We start from the raw sequence: 16712 nt of genomic DNA on the forward strand, positions 1-16712 counted from the left end.
CTCTTTTAGAATATTTTGCTGAGTTTACACACCTATAATATTCAAATGATGGAACTTAACAAAAAAAAGGGGATACAGATGAATGTCCATTTTGTATCTGTGTATTCAGAGTGGTCAGGATAGATATATAGTTACATTCTCTTAATGAATAGGGGGATGTGTTCTAATGGTGTTTGTAAATAGGATATCATGTTTGCATCTTGTACAGTAATTAACCACTAGGAAGAATGTATGCAATGTGTTGATTATTGGAACTGTCCTACCAATTTGGTTTGAAACTGTCTCATTGCTATTTGTTTCTCAATAAAATTATGCAAAAAAATGTAGGCATTCTTAGCAAGCATATCACAGTTTTCTCATGGGCAGATGTTCCTTTGAAACCAACACAATTTCCCCTTTCAGAAAGAAAAGGGAAAGAATAATTTTCATTAACAGAAACATTCATGATCTTTAGCTTCCTAACAGAAAATCCTTTTTTTAAAAAATAATTTTTTGACATGCATTTGTTGTAGAAACTAACGTGTTTGTTGTGGCTTCACCCTCCCTCTCTCGTCCTCCTCCTCACTGAGTATAAACCCAGGCTCCCAGGCTCGCTGAGCTACACTTCTAGCTTGTGTGATATTTAACACATTCATGCAGCAGCAATAAACTCTTCCCTCTCCCTATCATTTATGTTGGAGCCTTTGAAATCCTCTTTTCTACATTTGCATAAAACTGTGATAGTCTATTGTGAACTATAGCCATTTTACTGTGCTATGGAACACCAGAAATTACTTTTGAGAATGATTTTTTTTTTTTTTTGGCTGGCTCGGGCTGCCTTAAGGGCAGGTCTGGTAATGCAGGTGGAGGTGGGGGTCGAACATAGGAATTATTTTTATGTCTGCATTTTAGTACCTGTACCAATCTTCTCTTCTATGTCCTCCCTCCCTAACTCTCCTTCCTGACTTCTAATAATGGCTGTTCTTCTCTCAGATCCACTTTTTAAGCTTTCACTGTAAGAGAGAACAGTTTCTGTCTGTATGTCTGGGTCCAACTTATTCCACTCATCATAATGTTCTACACAGTTCCTTCCGGCCTTCTGTAAATGACAGGATTTTATTCTTCTTAGGGCTGAGCAATATTCTTTTGTGTATCTACATTGCATTTTCTCTGCACTTTTGATGGGCACTTTAGTGCATTCACTATTTCTAGCTAGTGTGAATAGCGTCACAATAAAGCGGAGGTCAAATTCCGGATGGCCCCATGATAAGTGAAGATCAGGAAAGTAGCGATATTATATTTACTTCAGTATTTATATATATTTCAAGACTTTATAAACCCTTCCCACAACTTTATAAACCTTCCCTCACTCTTATAAACCTTTCCCACAACTTTAAAATCACTTCTAATGTTCTGAACCATTTCCTAACTTGTAAACCGATGTAATTTTAACAACATAGATATACTGTCTGGGACTGCAAAATCTTGCATGTAGTGAAAAATGTGCAATAAATAACTTAGATTAGCTTTTTTTGAAAACCCACGAACCAGAGAGCTGCAAAATAGTGAGTCACTACTGTATCTAGAAGTGGGACAATCAAATGATAAAGTAGTTCAAGGTACCTCTGTACCACACTGTCATGGCTGTAGTACATCCCTATCAACAGTACTCATGGGTTCCTTGCTAGTATTTCTTTTGTTTTGCTTTGTTTTTTGTTTGATGAAGTAACCATTCTAACTGCAGTGGGATAAGTGGTTATATTGACTTGCATTTCCCTGGTAGCTAATAACACTGAACATTTAAAAAATATATATTTTATCCATTTGTACTTCTTATAATGAGAAGTACATATTTAGATCCTTTGCCCATTTTACTTGGATTATTTGACTTTTTGAAAAGCTTTTCGAGACTGGGTATGGTGGCACACACCTGTAACCCCAGCTCTTGGGAGGCTGTAAACAGGCGGGTCACTAAAAGTCCCATCTAGCAGTGAGATCCTGAACACCCTGTAGACCCTTCCCTAAAATAAAAAAAAATAAAAGTTTTTCAGTTCTTTACATATTTTGATTTTTTTAAAAATTTAGTACAGGGTCTACAGGGTCTCACTACACAGGTTGGACTCCTAGTGATCCTCCTGTTTTCAGCTCTTTCACATATTTTGGATATTAAATCTTTGTCTTTTTTAATACAACCCTGAAAGCAAAAATAGGTTAATGGGGTTATATCAAACTAAGAAACTTCTGCACAGCACAGGAAACCATTTTTAAAAAGCGAATAGATAACTTATAAAATGAAACAAAAATTTCCCACTACAAAGATGATATAAAAATTCCTAGTAGATGAAAAACTTGAGGTTAAGATAAAAAGCCAAAATAACCAGATAGGTTTCTTAAGTGCTTTAAATTCAATCCAAGAAACTAAGATAAAGAGAAAAATTTCCATGCATGCCTGTAATCCCAGAGCTTGGGAGGCTGAAAACAGGAGGATCACTACAAGTCCGATCTGTGTAGTGAGACCTTGTAGATGCTGTACTAGATATATTTAAAAAAAGAGAAAACTGTTCTTTTCAAAGCCAAGGCAATACAATTCACACAACCAGATTCTGTATAAGTTGAAAGTTACATGGGTAGTTATTTTAAAATCTATATTGCTGTATAATCTCTCATCTATACTGCTGTAAAACTTTGCTATTGTCTTCGCTGCTTCATTTCTTTCCATTTCCAAATAAATGCCTTCCTGACATTCTACGTTTTCATGGTAATGAACTAATATTAGAATACTGGTAAATAGGGTTTATTTTTCAATTTTTTGTTCTAGATCAATTTATCAGTTAACAAGTGCATACTGAACACTACATCAAACCCCTGCTAGTTCTATTAGTTATAATAAAATAGGAAGATTATAATTGCTACATAGATACCTGGAATTAAACAAGCATGAATTATTTATTTACTTGAACATTTATGATCACTCTATAATGTAGAGTGCTATCTTTGTTTTTACCTATGAAAAATATTCACAAGACCATAGAGTGAAATGCTTCTAGCAATGTATTCCATAATCTTTATAAGCTCTTTGCTTTCAAATATATTTACTAATAAGCTCTCTGACACAGCTATATCTTTTCTTTGATAAAGAAACTTGTCAGTTTAGGTTGAGACACTTTTTAGAGGACGACAGAAAAAGATTATACTTTTGACTCTTACAAAGTCAATTTTCATTTCAGCACTATCAGGAAGCCCTACATTCTAAAGAACCCATAAATTCAACAGTACACTTTTTGTTTGGATAGTTGGGTTTTTCTGAGACAGAGTTTTGGTTTGTAATGCAGGCTGGCCTCAAACTCCCTAGGTAGCCTCTGCTGGCCTCAAAGTGCAATTATCCTCTTGTCTCAGCCTCTTGAGTGCTGGGATTAAACGTTTGTGTCTCTAGGCCCATTCAACAGTACATTTTAAACTTCAAGTCCACTATGAAGTTCTCCATGAACTCTGTCCAAAGAGCGGTGTCTGAATTATTCTGGAATGCCATTGACTTGTCAACATGAATTATATTCTCCTCTTTTTTTTGACAGTGTGATTTTAAAGTAAGTCTTTGAATATCCCTTATCAAAAACGTTTGTGCCAAGAAATGTTTTAGATTTCAGGTAAGTCTATGTATTTTAGAACACTTGCATATATTTAATGAGATACTTTGGGATAGGACAGAAGTCCAAACAGAAATTGCATTGACGTTTTATACGTACCTTGTCTAAATGTGAAGTGATCCCTAGAGAGCGTGGAATAAAGTGCAATGCACACCCTGCATTCTCACTGCGACCCATCATGTAAGTTTAGGTGTGCAATACTCTGCCTGTGGTATCAGGTCAGCTTTCAAAGGGTTTTTTTTTTTCTCCTTGAATTTTTTTATTGGTACATTTTATATATACATAGTGATAACATTCATCATAGGGGAATTGTATCTTGCTTCAAACAATAGTTTCAATCTTTTTTTTTTAAAGATTTAAAATTTCTGAATTTAGTTCTTATAATACCACATTTCCAAGAAAAAAAATGAACCTTTTGCAAAGACATTTAAATAAAATCATACCAAGATGCACAAAAATGAAATTGTCCAAAACTTTTTGTAAAGAAAAAAATCATTAAAGCATATACATAAAAATATTAGCTATGGAAGAACAAAATTAAATAGCAGCTTATTCCACATTAGAAAGAAAAAAAAGGACCAAGGGTGTAAGAAACTAGATTAATTAAAGGACTGAAAGAAAAGATCTGTCCTCTTTGAATTTTATACTTAGCAAACATACCTTTGAAAACTAAAAGTAAGATTTTCTAGTTATATAAACTTGAAATATTTTAATACCTCCAGAAGTAGGATATAGGAAATAACAAAGAGCATAATTCAAGAGACATGAGAAATTGCAGTATGCTCCTGGATGAACAATAAAGAGCTCTCAATATGATAGTTATGCAGGACTATATAAAAGATATATTAGATGAACCCTTATTTAAAGGTCATTGCAGATTTCTATGAAACAGTACCAATCTTATGTTGGGTTATACACGTATTTTTTTTTCCATGTATGTGTGTGTATGTGTGTATAAAAGACAGGGAAGAAGTAATATAAAGTCAACAGAAAATGGAAATATACTTTTTAAAGTTTCTAATACTAGAAGATATCATACAATGTCTTTTAAATAAATTGTAAGTCAAAGATATAGTATAAATCTTAGAACAAAAATTGATTAAGCAATATTCAGAAAATTAAATACTAATTAATTAAAAATTAAATGTTTCAAAACAATTGAACTAAGAAAAAGTTTTCATGATAGCAAAGAATTACTAAGAGTAAAACATAAGATAAATACTGGGATGGCAAATAAATGACCAGCACTTCTAACAGTTTGAGGATAGGCTACCGCACAAAGTTCTAGTGTGTTGTGGACATGCATAGTGACCGTGACAGTTACTGGTGGCTAGACGTCACTTGTGGAACTGAGTGACAGCTATTTGTTCAAAGGGTTTTGGGTTTGTTGCATTTGGGGTTTTCTGATCCAACTCAGATGGTCAGTTCTTCTCACTGCTCAGAGTAAATGTGAGCATCAAAGATCAACATGAACATTTGACATTTTATATATTTAACATTACATTGAAAGTTTAAAAATAGCTATTACATGTGTATGTTTGTGAGCATGTGTGTGTGCATGCATGTGTGTGTGCATGTATGTGTGTGCATGTATGTGTGTGTGTACTTACAATATAGAAGAAAAATGACCAGAGGCCACTATTTTTCGTCCTCTTGCGAAAGATAAATGCTATTACATATGTGAAGAAGATCATGGAGACTGCATAACCAAATGAGCTCACAACCTGAAGAGAAGACAAACAGTATCGTAGTCAAAGACTGAAATAGTACCTGAGGGAAATATTTGTACATTTTATTATACATGCCTTTTTCATGGACTGTTAGCAGATGCAATCATATTTTTGACATAAAATAGTAAGGATAGAATTTATGAATTACTTTATAGAATTGGATTCAAGGCCAGCATTACTTACCAGAGTAAATATAATTCTGCTTGTAATAACACTGTCTCTCATTCGTGTAAAGCAGACAATCAGATACATCAAGAGGAGACTTAAACTAAAGAGGCCAATGTCCACCACTGCCTGCCCAATCCAATAAGCAGAAGGGAAGAGGCCGGAAATCCACAGCTGGGACTTAGCCTTCTTCTGGGGAAAAAAAACACAGGATATACATAGATTCAACTAAAATGCAGGTCTAAAGCAGGCACATAAGTAGAATTTCCAAGATAAATGCAATCATATATATATATCTGAGCTCTGCAGAGCCAGCTCCAGTTTTTAAATGTGCAGGGTTTTCTATTTGTTTGTTTGCTTGCTCTGTGCAGTACTGAGGATCAGACAGGACCATGCACTTGCCAGGAGGCACTTGCGCTGCTGAGCTATGTCCCCTGTCCTGGGTATTGTTCTATTTGATAGATTTCATTTACAATATCACTTTAACTCATGATTAATGAATAGAAGAACAGACATAATAATGATTGAAGTTCCTTCAAAATAAATGTTGTTTTGTGACCTGAAGGTCATGCACATTGTTCTTTTGTCTATGCATCTTTTCAGAGTTCTTGGCACAGGCTGGTGAAAGGAGATTTAGCTAAATCTTGTTTATTTGGATAATTAGTGTAACCAAACAAAAATGCAACATAACATTGGAACTTCCAGAGAACAGGCTTAGATTTCATCTTCAATTTCAACTCAATGACTTCTTCCTTGTAGCTAGGAAATAATATAGTCTAAAATTTATAATATTTCCCTTTAACTTCTGAGAAATCATTAGGTTGCTTTTATAACTTTGAAATGAAAAGTGTTTTTGCACTCGTAAAAGTAAAATTTTCTGACTTATTACTAAGAAAGTGGATGCACTTTGATGTTTAAATTTCTTTCTTTCTTTTTTTTTTTTTTTCACTTTATGTATTTAGTACAGAGTTTACAGGGTCTCACTACGCAGCTTGGACTTGTAGTGACCCTCCTGTTTTAAGCCTCCCAGAGCTGGGTTTAGAGCATGTGTCACCACAGCTGGACTTGTCGGCAGGCTCAGCATGCCTTGGGGACTGGCGATTGAACCCTGGTCCCTGCGCTTGCCAAAGCAGGTGTGTAGTCCACTGAGCTATCTTGCTGGCCCTGAAAATGGATGTACTTTGAGAGCTTAATATTGAGTGAAATACATTGGATACACAACACTTAAATATCACATGGTTTCTCTCATATAAGAAATCCAAAATATAAATAGAGAGCAAAAGAAAAGTAATAGAAAGTAGGGAGACAGATTTTTCTCAAAATTGGAAGAGGGATCAAGAAATGGAAGTAGAAAAGACAGGCGAGAGAAAGGGAATAAAGAAAGAATTAAAACACGTTCCGGACACGTATCACCTGCACATGATGGATGCAAACATTGTGTCCTGCAAACGCGTACTGATCACCACTTAAAATTTAAATAAGTCCGTGTGAATCAGAAACACGCTTAACGGTGCTGTCAAAGTGAAAAATATATTTAGGTGTCTTTCACAGAGGAAAGTGTTTTTAACACGTATCATTGAAAGTACAACTCGTGAAATTCCTGAGGCCCCCTTGCTCTTCTTTTTTTTCCCCTTACTTTGTAATCCCCGATGCTGCTCATGGCCATGTAAGGGGAAAAGCTGCAGGCGGCATAGAACATGACAACAACACCATCCGGCATGCCCATCCAGGGCAGGTAACTCTGCGAACGTAAGAGGTACTTTAAAACCGTGAATGTTTTAAGTGACGTATTAAGAATGCTAAGGAATGCGCTTTTGGAATATTGAAGACTTACAGCAGACACGTATCTCAACAATATCTATAAGACAGAAAACGATTTCTTATTTAACGTAAGGTTTCAACTCAAAGGACAAGGAAAAGTCAAAAACAATTCAGGAATGGGGCCGTGGAGCTGGCTCAGTAGACTAGGCTGAGGTCAATCTCTGGTTCCGCAAAAAAAAAAAAAAAAAAAAAAAAAAAAATCAGAACTACTTTTTGTTATATAGCCAAAAGACCTGAAAGTATAGGTTGGTTTTTGTTTGTTTGTTTGTTTGTTTGTCTTTGGTTTGGTTTGGTTTGGTTTGAGACAAGGTACCACTGTGTAGTTGAGGCTGGTCCTGAAGTCATTACATATGTAGCCCAGCTGGCCTTGAATTTGCAGTGATCCCCCCTGCCTCAGTCTCCCCAGCGCAAGGGTTACAGGTGTGTGCCACCGCGCCCCGGGTGAAAGCCTAGTTTTGAAGAGTTATCTGCACATCTGCATTCGTAGCATTATCACTCACAACAGCCGAGTGGTAGAAACAGCCCAGTGTTCACCAGTGGATGAGAATAAACAAAGTAAGGTGCAGATACACACAACAGGATTCATTTAGTTTAGTGGTTTTTGGTTTGTTTTTGTTTTTTTGTATTTTAGGGAAGCATCTACAGGGTGTCCAGGGTCTCACTACTAGATCGGACTCGTAGTGATCTGCTTGTTTACAGCCTCCTGAGAGCTGGGATTACAGGTGCACCACTTTGCCTAGTCTCTATTGCCGTCTCAGTGCACCCCGGGGCGGGGAGTCGAACCCCAGGAGTCAAACCCCAGCTTGCAGGTGCTTTAATTCACTGAGCTATTTGGCCAGCCCTCAATCAGTATTTAAAAGGAACAAATTTCTGTTGCAGGCTACAACACAGATGAACCTGTACGATATTATGCCAAGGGAAATAACCCGGTGAAAAAGAACAAATACTAAATGGTTCCACTTATACATCTAAAGAGGTCAAATTTCTTGAAGCAGAAAGTGGGTCTGGGGTTACCAAAAGGAGAAAAATAAAAGGAAAACATCGTTATCTAGTGTGGCTTTACTTCTACAAGATGAACAAGTTCTGGAGACTGACCTCACAACAATGTGAATATACTCACTATTAATGAATTCTACACGAACATACGGTTGTGATGGTGAATCTCATTGTGTTTTTTACTATGATAAGAAGTAATAATTTGGAAATATTATCTTTGATTACAAGATAATTCAGACCCATATAGCATGTCTTCTCCTCAGAACTAGAGATGTGGAGATGCACTCTGTAGCTCAGAGCCGGGAAAGAAACTCCTTTCCCCGGAGCCCAACCTCAGCGTAATATTTAAGTCATCATCTAAGCAATGTATGCCTCTGGGTCTGAGCCTAAGCAGTGTGCAGCTCCTCGATATAATTACAGGAAATCAACACAAGCCTGTCTTGCAATAACTGCAAACTCTCAGATTTTGTTTAAGAGTTTTGGATCTATATAATTCCTCCTCTTAGTGGTGAAACAGATCATTGCACCCTCAGGATGCAGGTGTGAGCCACTGGGATGGGTGGTGCCTACGGGAGTAGCCACGGAGCCTCGGTCCATTTCAATTTTGGGTGAACAGGTAATGATATGGGGAAACTAAATCCAAGAAGGAATAAAAACTCTCTTCTCGCTGCCTGCTGGTTCTTATTTCTGGAGGGCTCTGTTCTGACACCACCACTTAGGCCGTCTTCTCCACCTGATCGCAGGCAGTCATCTGCACATATCTACCACTGACCTCTCATGTGTTTGTCACCTCACCCTTTTCTCTACTGTGTGCAAAAGTCTGCACTTGCGTGTACTCCCAACACCAACGACGCAATGAAGTGGAAACTGAATTTGACCCACATGTCACACAAAGCAATCCCCTCTAAGTCTCCATTTCTAGCCTCATTTTTTGCTCTTCTAAGTTCTGGTGTGTAACATTTGTAGTCAACTTTGAGTAATCTATCCATCTATATATTTGGTACAGGGTCTCACTATGCAGCTCAGACTCATAGCGATCCTCCTGCTTTCAGCCTCCCCAGTGCTGGGATTATAAGCATGCACCACCACACTGGATCTCAGGGGCCGGCTCAGTGCGCCAGGGGGCGGGGCCAATGCAGCGTGCAGTACCAGCAATCAAACCTGGGTCCTGAGCTTGCATAAGCAGGTGCTTAGTCTGCTGAGCTATCTCACTGGCCCTCTCTTTTGATATTAAAGGGGGAAACTAAAATTTTAAATAAAAGCTTGCCTAGAATGCCTGCCAAGACCAAGCACACTTGTCTGGCAAGCTGGATAAAAGAACACTCCCTTCTTTATGTGAAACCCTGTCTTTGCTGCCTTTGTATAACCAATGGCCTTGCAATATAACTTCAAATATAATGGGACATATCTTGCTTTGTGTAACTCATGCCTGTTTAACTCATGGACTTGCAATGTTAACTTAAGATGTTTAAACTCCCTTAGCAACCCATGATGTCACTCAAACCTCCAAATACAATACACCAAATTTACCTTTGTGCCTCCCTGCTTCCCCCTGATCAAGGCCCTACCCCCATCCCCTGGAGAAGGGCTGACTCTTTGGGAGAGATCTCAGGCAAGATCACCAGCATAATAAACTGCCTCCTCAACCTCCCAGGTGCCATTTCTTCCCAAGGTCAGTCTGTTTTCTGTAACAATATCAGCTAGAAAATGAGATCATCTGATCAATTTAAAATCAGAATAATGAAATGGGTACATGGGCGAGGGTCATGCAACATTACAGTGAGCATGGAAGCCCCTCTCCTCTATCTGAGCTAGAAGGACACAGAGAAGTGACGATATGAGTGGAACATGATCACGGTCCCTTTGCTCTTCTGTCTCCCACAATCATTTCCTGTGTCTAAACTGCAGAAAGCCAGATTGCTATCAGAATCCTGAACACGTAGCCTGTATCAAATACCCTTGTGATGCAGTATTACTATAGTTAGGTAGCGGGAGGAATCGGGGAGCGAACAGCAAATTTGAATCTCCCCATTCACTCAGTGGTCTATGCACACACACACACACACACACTCTTTCACAATCAGGTATGCATCTACAACTTCTCAGTCTATCCCCCTTAGAAGAATATAATATGGCATTGGCCAGTATTAGTCCACAAGGATTCTCTTAGTAGAACTTTAAGAAAAAACTTAAATCACTTGTTTAAAATGTCATGACACCATAACAATTTTTGAATAAATGGTCAACTATGAATATTCCAAAGCTAAAGAGAGTACGTATGTTACTTGTGAAATTTGTAATTGTTCAGGATCAGTAAGTTTAATACTTGCTTGAGGAAATGGACTTCTCTCAGTTCGAATATATTGTGTTTGATTAAACATCCAAAGTAGCCCGTTGCTGATAATGCTCATAAGGATGGGAAAACAGTGTATTCTTTTGGTGTTACACACAACAGAAAATCTATAATCCTGAAAACAAACAGAAACATATCAAATAAGTGAAGTTAATCCTAAATCTTTGAACTGCAAAAGTAAGGTTTTTATGCATGAGATCCTGACAGTGCCCCCTTCTGGCTGCATGTGCTGATCTTCAGGTTAACTACATTGTCTGAGCTTCTGTTGAACCTTCAGTGAAAGAGAATGCTAAATGGGTTGTTACACAGTGTTAATGAGACCGTGTATATTATACCCTAGTAAAGTTAATATCGCAGTCAGCCTCAACTTACAACAAATGAGAATCAGTGTTATTAATTTTGTATCATTTTTGCCCCTATGGTGAACAAGCAAAGAAATGTCAACCTTCTAGAGGATAAACATGGAATTTATAATCTATGCCTCATTAGCCTGTGAGTGACGCACTTCATACTTTCTAAAGTAATGTAGCCATACTTCATGTTCATGAAAATGTCCATGCATTCGAGAGGTTCAATACTGTTTATATATCACCAGTAGCTCACGGAGTAAATATGATAGGAGACAGCTACCAAAGTCGTTCTGCATAGTTGACACATTATTACATTTTTCATAATATATTCAGTTTAGATACAATTAAGTTTCATGATATATCTTCAAATGTTTCTGGTTTTTTTTTTTTTCAATTTTCCTTGTATTAAGAAGTGAAGAGGTAGTTTTATGGGATAGCCCTTCACTTTTTTTTTTTTTTTTCTTTTGTATGGGAGATTGAACTCAGGATCTTGCTTTTGCCGGGCAAGTGCTTATGCTGCTGAGCTATCTCTCTGGCTAGCCCTTCACTTTTAATGGAATGCAAATAAGACCAATGTAAGATTAGGATATATTTTTAATAGTCATTGTCCTTGATGTAGCTCTGTGGTTTGGCTACTCTTAACCAAACTGAAATAAGATAATACATGGAGAATACTTTCACCTCAGAAATTTCATGTATTGTATAATTTATTTTCTCAATGTATAAAAATCTCATTCAGGCAGTAAGCAATTGAAGAGGACTCATTAAATTCAGCTAATGTTAGAAGGTATAACATTCAATTGAAATAAAAAACAATTCAATTCTTTTTTTTTTTTTTTGAATTTAAAAAACTATGTAACTCAAAATACACATGGAAAATATTCCACAAAAACCTATTCAAGTTTCAGTCTATTCAATATGGTCTCTCAAAATATTTTATCTGAATTAAGTTGCTATATATAAGCTAGGCTGACTCTAGTTTTGGAGCCCCTTAAAAGATGGCAGTAGCTTCTCATGTTCTTTGTGGGGAAAAGTCATAAAATAAAAAATACTAAGAGATAAACATACCTTTCGTTTACCGGAAACTATGATAGCTCCATTGTATGAGAGGGCTTCAGTGCCATTTCTGTTTTTGAAATCATCTACTTCCAGAAGTATATTTTGATGCTTCAGTGACTGTATGAAGTCTTCAATATCTGATTCTAGTGTGAGGTCAATGGCAGAAGACGGCACAGAAACAAGAAAATACACACCCCATTTTCTCCTGAGCCCATACATAGTTTTAAGTGGATATTTATACTACATGAATGTTTCTATGGAACAGAAACATGACTCTTGCAATAACGACAGTGGCCCATCAGAGAAAAATCGCTTACTCCACTGTCTTGTAGTCTTCATATCTTATGGTCTGATGAGTTACATTTATAATTCTGTCATCATTAAAACATGGTACTTTTATTTCATGGCTTTTATTTAAGAATACATTTGTACTGATAGGTTTTAGAAATGCAATAATTATCTGAGGAGTGCTTCAGATTTTTAATCCTGATAATAATCCTCCTTTCTCTCCCATATTCTTTGAGATGATGGAAAAATAAGTAGATATGCATGTATGTATAATACACCAATATATTTTACAAATCTAGATGCACACTGCATACTTATATATTGCATAAATATATTTTTCTTAGGAAATGGGAAATGAAAATGATGCTGTCATCAAACAAAAAACTTCCAAAGAAGAAAGCAGATGACATTGAGAGAGAAATGAGAACTAAGAAAAACACTACCCTGAGCACCCAGGAGCACCCAGGAGCAAATAAAGGCGAAACCAATTTGCAGGATTTCACATCTCAGAGTGGAGTAACATAAGGGAGCAGAGCGGAGCTCTGAGGCCCTAGTCAGAAAAGCAAGCTGGACAGTCGTGTCTTTGCCACACCTCACTCAGTGGACACAGCAGTAGTACCTGTTCCCTAGGTGGGAGTGTTAGCACCTCTTCCTTCCTTCCTTCCTTCCTTCCTTCCTTCCTTCCTTCCTTCCTTCCTTCCTTCCTTCCTCTTTCTTTCTTTCTTTCTTTCTTTCTTTCTTTCTTTCTTTCTTTCTTTCTTTCTTTCTTTCTTTCTTTCTTTCTTCTTTTCATGGTACCAGGGATTGAACTCAGGACCTTGTGCTTGCCAGGCAAGCCCTTATTCTACAGAGCTATCTCCGTGGCCTCCAATACCCACTTTCTAAGAGGCACTATCTGAAGAAATCAGCAGGCCATCACCTGAAATAACTCCAGATGACAAACTGGGAAATGGAATTGAAAAAAAAATTAAAGTCTCTTTTCTTTCACAGACAACTTTTGAATTGAGAGTTCATTCTGAGAATGCATAAGGTAGGCTCTGGAACTGCAAAAATAGGACCAAACTTAAAACACACTTGGATTCCCTCCAGATGAAATGGATATACATACAGAGGACACATTTTCCAAGTACCCTGGGCCAGCTACACGTGCCCTTTCATATGCACTGCAGAGTAGAGCAGTGATGGTTGAAATTCACTCACAAGAATTGTCATAGGAAAAGGTGAACATTTGACCAATAATCATTGAGGAACAAGATGGCACAGAATCTCAAAACTTCAATGTACACATATAAAAAAATATGCACATGTATATACAGAATAGTTAGGATAGATATACAGCTACTTTCTCTTAGTTCAGTGAGAAAAAAGATTTGTACTAATAGTGTTTTGGACAGAATATCATGTCTGTATCTTGTACTACGAATAACCACTATGAAGACAACAATATGCAATGTATTAATTATTGAAACTCTCCTACTAAACTGTTTTGAAATAACTTCGCTATTTCTTTCTCATTAAAATTAATAAAAAAGTAAAAAGAAGAATCTCAAAACTTCAATCTAACAATACTAAAAAAGTGTGTATGGAAAAAATAAGACAATACTAGCACATTGTCTTCAGTGTAAGTAGAGAGTAAAAAACATGAAGCAAACCTAATGGCAAAGAAACAACCTAAATCTTGGAAATTCACATGCAATTAGCAAGACTTTGGGCTTTACAGTAGCAGGGAAATCTACTTTCTGAAAACCCAAATGAAAAACAATCATGAGGGCCAAGGGGATAGTTCAGCAGCATAAGCACCTGCCTGGCAAAGGCAAGGCCCTGAGTTTGAGTCCCAGTGCCACACACACACAAAAAAAGAAAAACAATAAAAATAATGAGAAACAGAAATGAAAATACTGTACCACATTTGATTTTTAAGAGACATAAACAGCCCAGACTCACTATTATATGTGAAAAAAAATTGAATGACCTGGGAACTCATCAAGAGAGAACTCTTGCTCTGAATTTTTATCAACATCTTTGCTAAAAATATAAAAGCTTCTCATTCACGTTAAGGGAGCGGTTACAAAATATAAAATTCCCTACTCATTGGCATACAAGATGAGGGCTCTTCCTGAAGGAATGAAACCTCCCATGCCAGTCAGTGGTTTTATTTTCAATGCAACAGATAGTATGGAGTAGCTTACACTATCACTACAATGGAGAGATTGGAAATGAAGTGGCCCAGTCATTTCTCCTTCGTATAACAGCATGGCATCTGTAGGTGGAGCTCTACTCAGCCACATTGGCTACTTGCCTGGATTCTTCAGTTCTTAAACTGCACCACTGCTGTGACCTCTAAAATAAAGAAAATAGGCCCTGTTCCTAATAAGCTATCATCTATAAATGCACATTTTCTTCTTTTGAAATTTTTCTCCCGACCTGTGCTATTTAACAATAAAAATAACTTGTTTCTGGGTTTCTGTTCACCTGTGTGATTGATGATCAACAGGCTGGTACGGGGATCTTGAGAAAGTTGTCCAGGAGAGAGGAAATACAATTCTGTTTTAAATTCCCAGTCGACATTTTGAGCTAACATGTAATAAAATATGTCTTCCATAATCAAAGGGAATGATGCCAATCCAAATATCAATAGCCTAAACAGTAAAAAATTACTATATGAATCAATTGCAACTTTATTTACTCCATCAGACCACATAATTGTTTAGTATCATATCTACTTTCTATGAAACCACACTTCCAGCTACTAAAATTCTAAAAGTCATATTTCAGCAAAAGATTTACTACACAAACTTCAAAATATCGACCGGTTCAAAATAAACACACCTGCCTGCAGAAGCCCACTCAGGGCTAACACAGGTTGGTACTGTCAGTGAAACCAAATGTTTCATTTATCTGTCCTGCGTTACAAATGCTGGGTATATTGTATTCTAGTTTCAAATTCTCTTCTGGTTTGAATATCCTCTTGAACCTCACCACCCAACAAAACCACAGTACTCACAGGACCAAAAGTGATTTTCTCCCGCGGATTAACTTTAAGAAACGAAGCCGCGCCATTGCGCATGCCTGCATCCACCACAGTTCCGCTTTCCCCACAGGCTTCTGTACTTCAGGGCGAGAAGAGTAGGCGGGCTCTATCTCCCCGAGGCTTTCCGAGTCTCCCATCATTCCGTTGTGTTCACCATCTGTGCACGTACACACGTAGTATTAATGGCATCCTGGGGCACTACGGATTTTTTTACATAGTAAAAATTATCTTACGTTTGGCTTATTCCTATAACCAGATTCAAAGGAAGTATTTAAACAGCATGGTTCAATATGTATTAGGCTTAGAGCTCACCATTGCCTTCAATGTTTTTTTTTCTATAGTTATCTTAAATTGCCAGTGGTGATACATATTAAAAATTTTAAAGTAAAGAATGTTTGTATTATAACCACTAAAACATACAGGAAGTATATGAAACATAATAATGTTCAATTTCTATGAGATCAGTGAGAAAATATACTAAGTGCCTACGAAAGAAGAATTTCGAGTGCTTCAGAAAGTCTGGCTGAAATGCAGCAATATTCTAAGAAGTTTAAAAAATACATTCTCCCTAGGAAGAGCTAGACATTAATGTCCAAATGCCTATTACTAAGATACCAATAACCTAGCAATGCAGGCAAAGTTAATTACTTCTAGGTTTTCTTGGATGACAGGTACCAGGGATGAAACTCACAACCTTGCATTTTCCAAGCAGGCACTTATGCCAATAAACTATCTCCTCAGCTCCAAAAGTTCATTAATTCTGCAACAAAAAGACCTGTATGTGAATTCTACATACATGAATTATAATCCCTAGAATTTGGATCATTTGACTTCTCTTAGGTCCAATTTTCTCAGCCATAAAATGAGGCCAATGACAATTGTTGAAAAGATTATTTCTGAGGGGAAGGCACTATTGCAGGTGAATATCAATGTACAGAAATACATTGATTGAAGTATCTGGCAATACTCCAAAAGAAGTGACAGCTTTTATTATTGTAACTGATTAAAATACTAAGCAATTGAGACAGAATTCTCTCTGTTTATACCTTAATGGATTTTTTATATTGACAAGCTAAGAACAATTTTTATAAGAAACTCATGTCTCTGGTTAACATCTTTCAGAGCCTCTGAGAGTCTAAGAAAAAATGAGCATCTTTAAGATAGGAAAAGTCTAAAACAGGGAGAAGATAGTCTCCAAAGAGGAATTTGGGAGTCCTAGCCCAGGTCCGGTGAGTGTGCGGAGAGTTTCCTGCTACCCTGCGCCGGCGGGACCAGTCCCAGCCCAGGTGCAGCGTG

At 37.1% G+C, this 16712-nt stretch overlaps 1 protein-coding gene across 5 annotated transcripts in view; it reads right to left on the reverse strand.

Moving 5' to 3' along the window:
- LOC101570776 (ATP-binding cassette sub-family A member 9) overlaps positions 1-16712 on the reverse strand; it is a 164845-nt gene that overhangs the window by 101414 nt on the left and 46719 nt on the right. For all 5 annotated transcript variants that reach the window (XM_023713887.1, XM_023713886.1, XM_023713885.1 and 2 more), the window contains 7 exons: positions 15390-15573; positions 14858-15024; positions 12107-12240; positions 10666-10803; positions 7155-7259; positions 5537-5710; positions 5234-5347 (listed from right to left, as the gene is read on the reverse strand). In XM_023713887.1, the coding sequence (XP_023569655.1) occupies positions 5234-5347; positions 5537-5710; positions 7155-7259; positions 10666-10803; positions 12107-12240; positions 14858-15024; positions 15390-15573 (1016 nt within the window). The remainder of the gene's footprint in view (positions 1-5233; positions 5348-5536; positions 5711-7154; positions 7260-10665; positions 10804-12106; positions 12241-14857; positions 15025-15389; positions 15574-16712) is intronic.

The sequence above is a fragment of the Octodon degus genome, unplaced genomic scaffold (genome assembly GCF_000260255.1).
Source record: "Octodon degus isolate 3935 unplaced genomic scaffold, OctDeg1.0 scaffold00033, whole genome shotgun sequence".
NCBI classification, from domain to species: Eukaryota; Metazoa; Chordata; class Mammalia; order Rodentia; family Octodontidae; genus Octodon; species Octodon degus.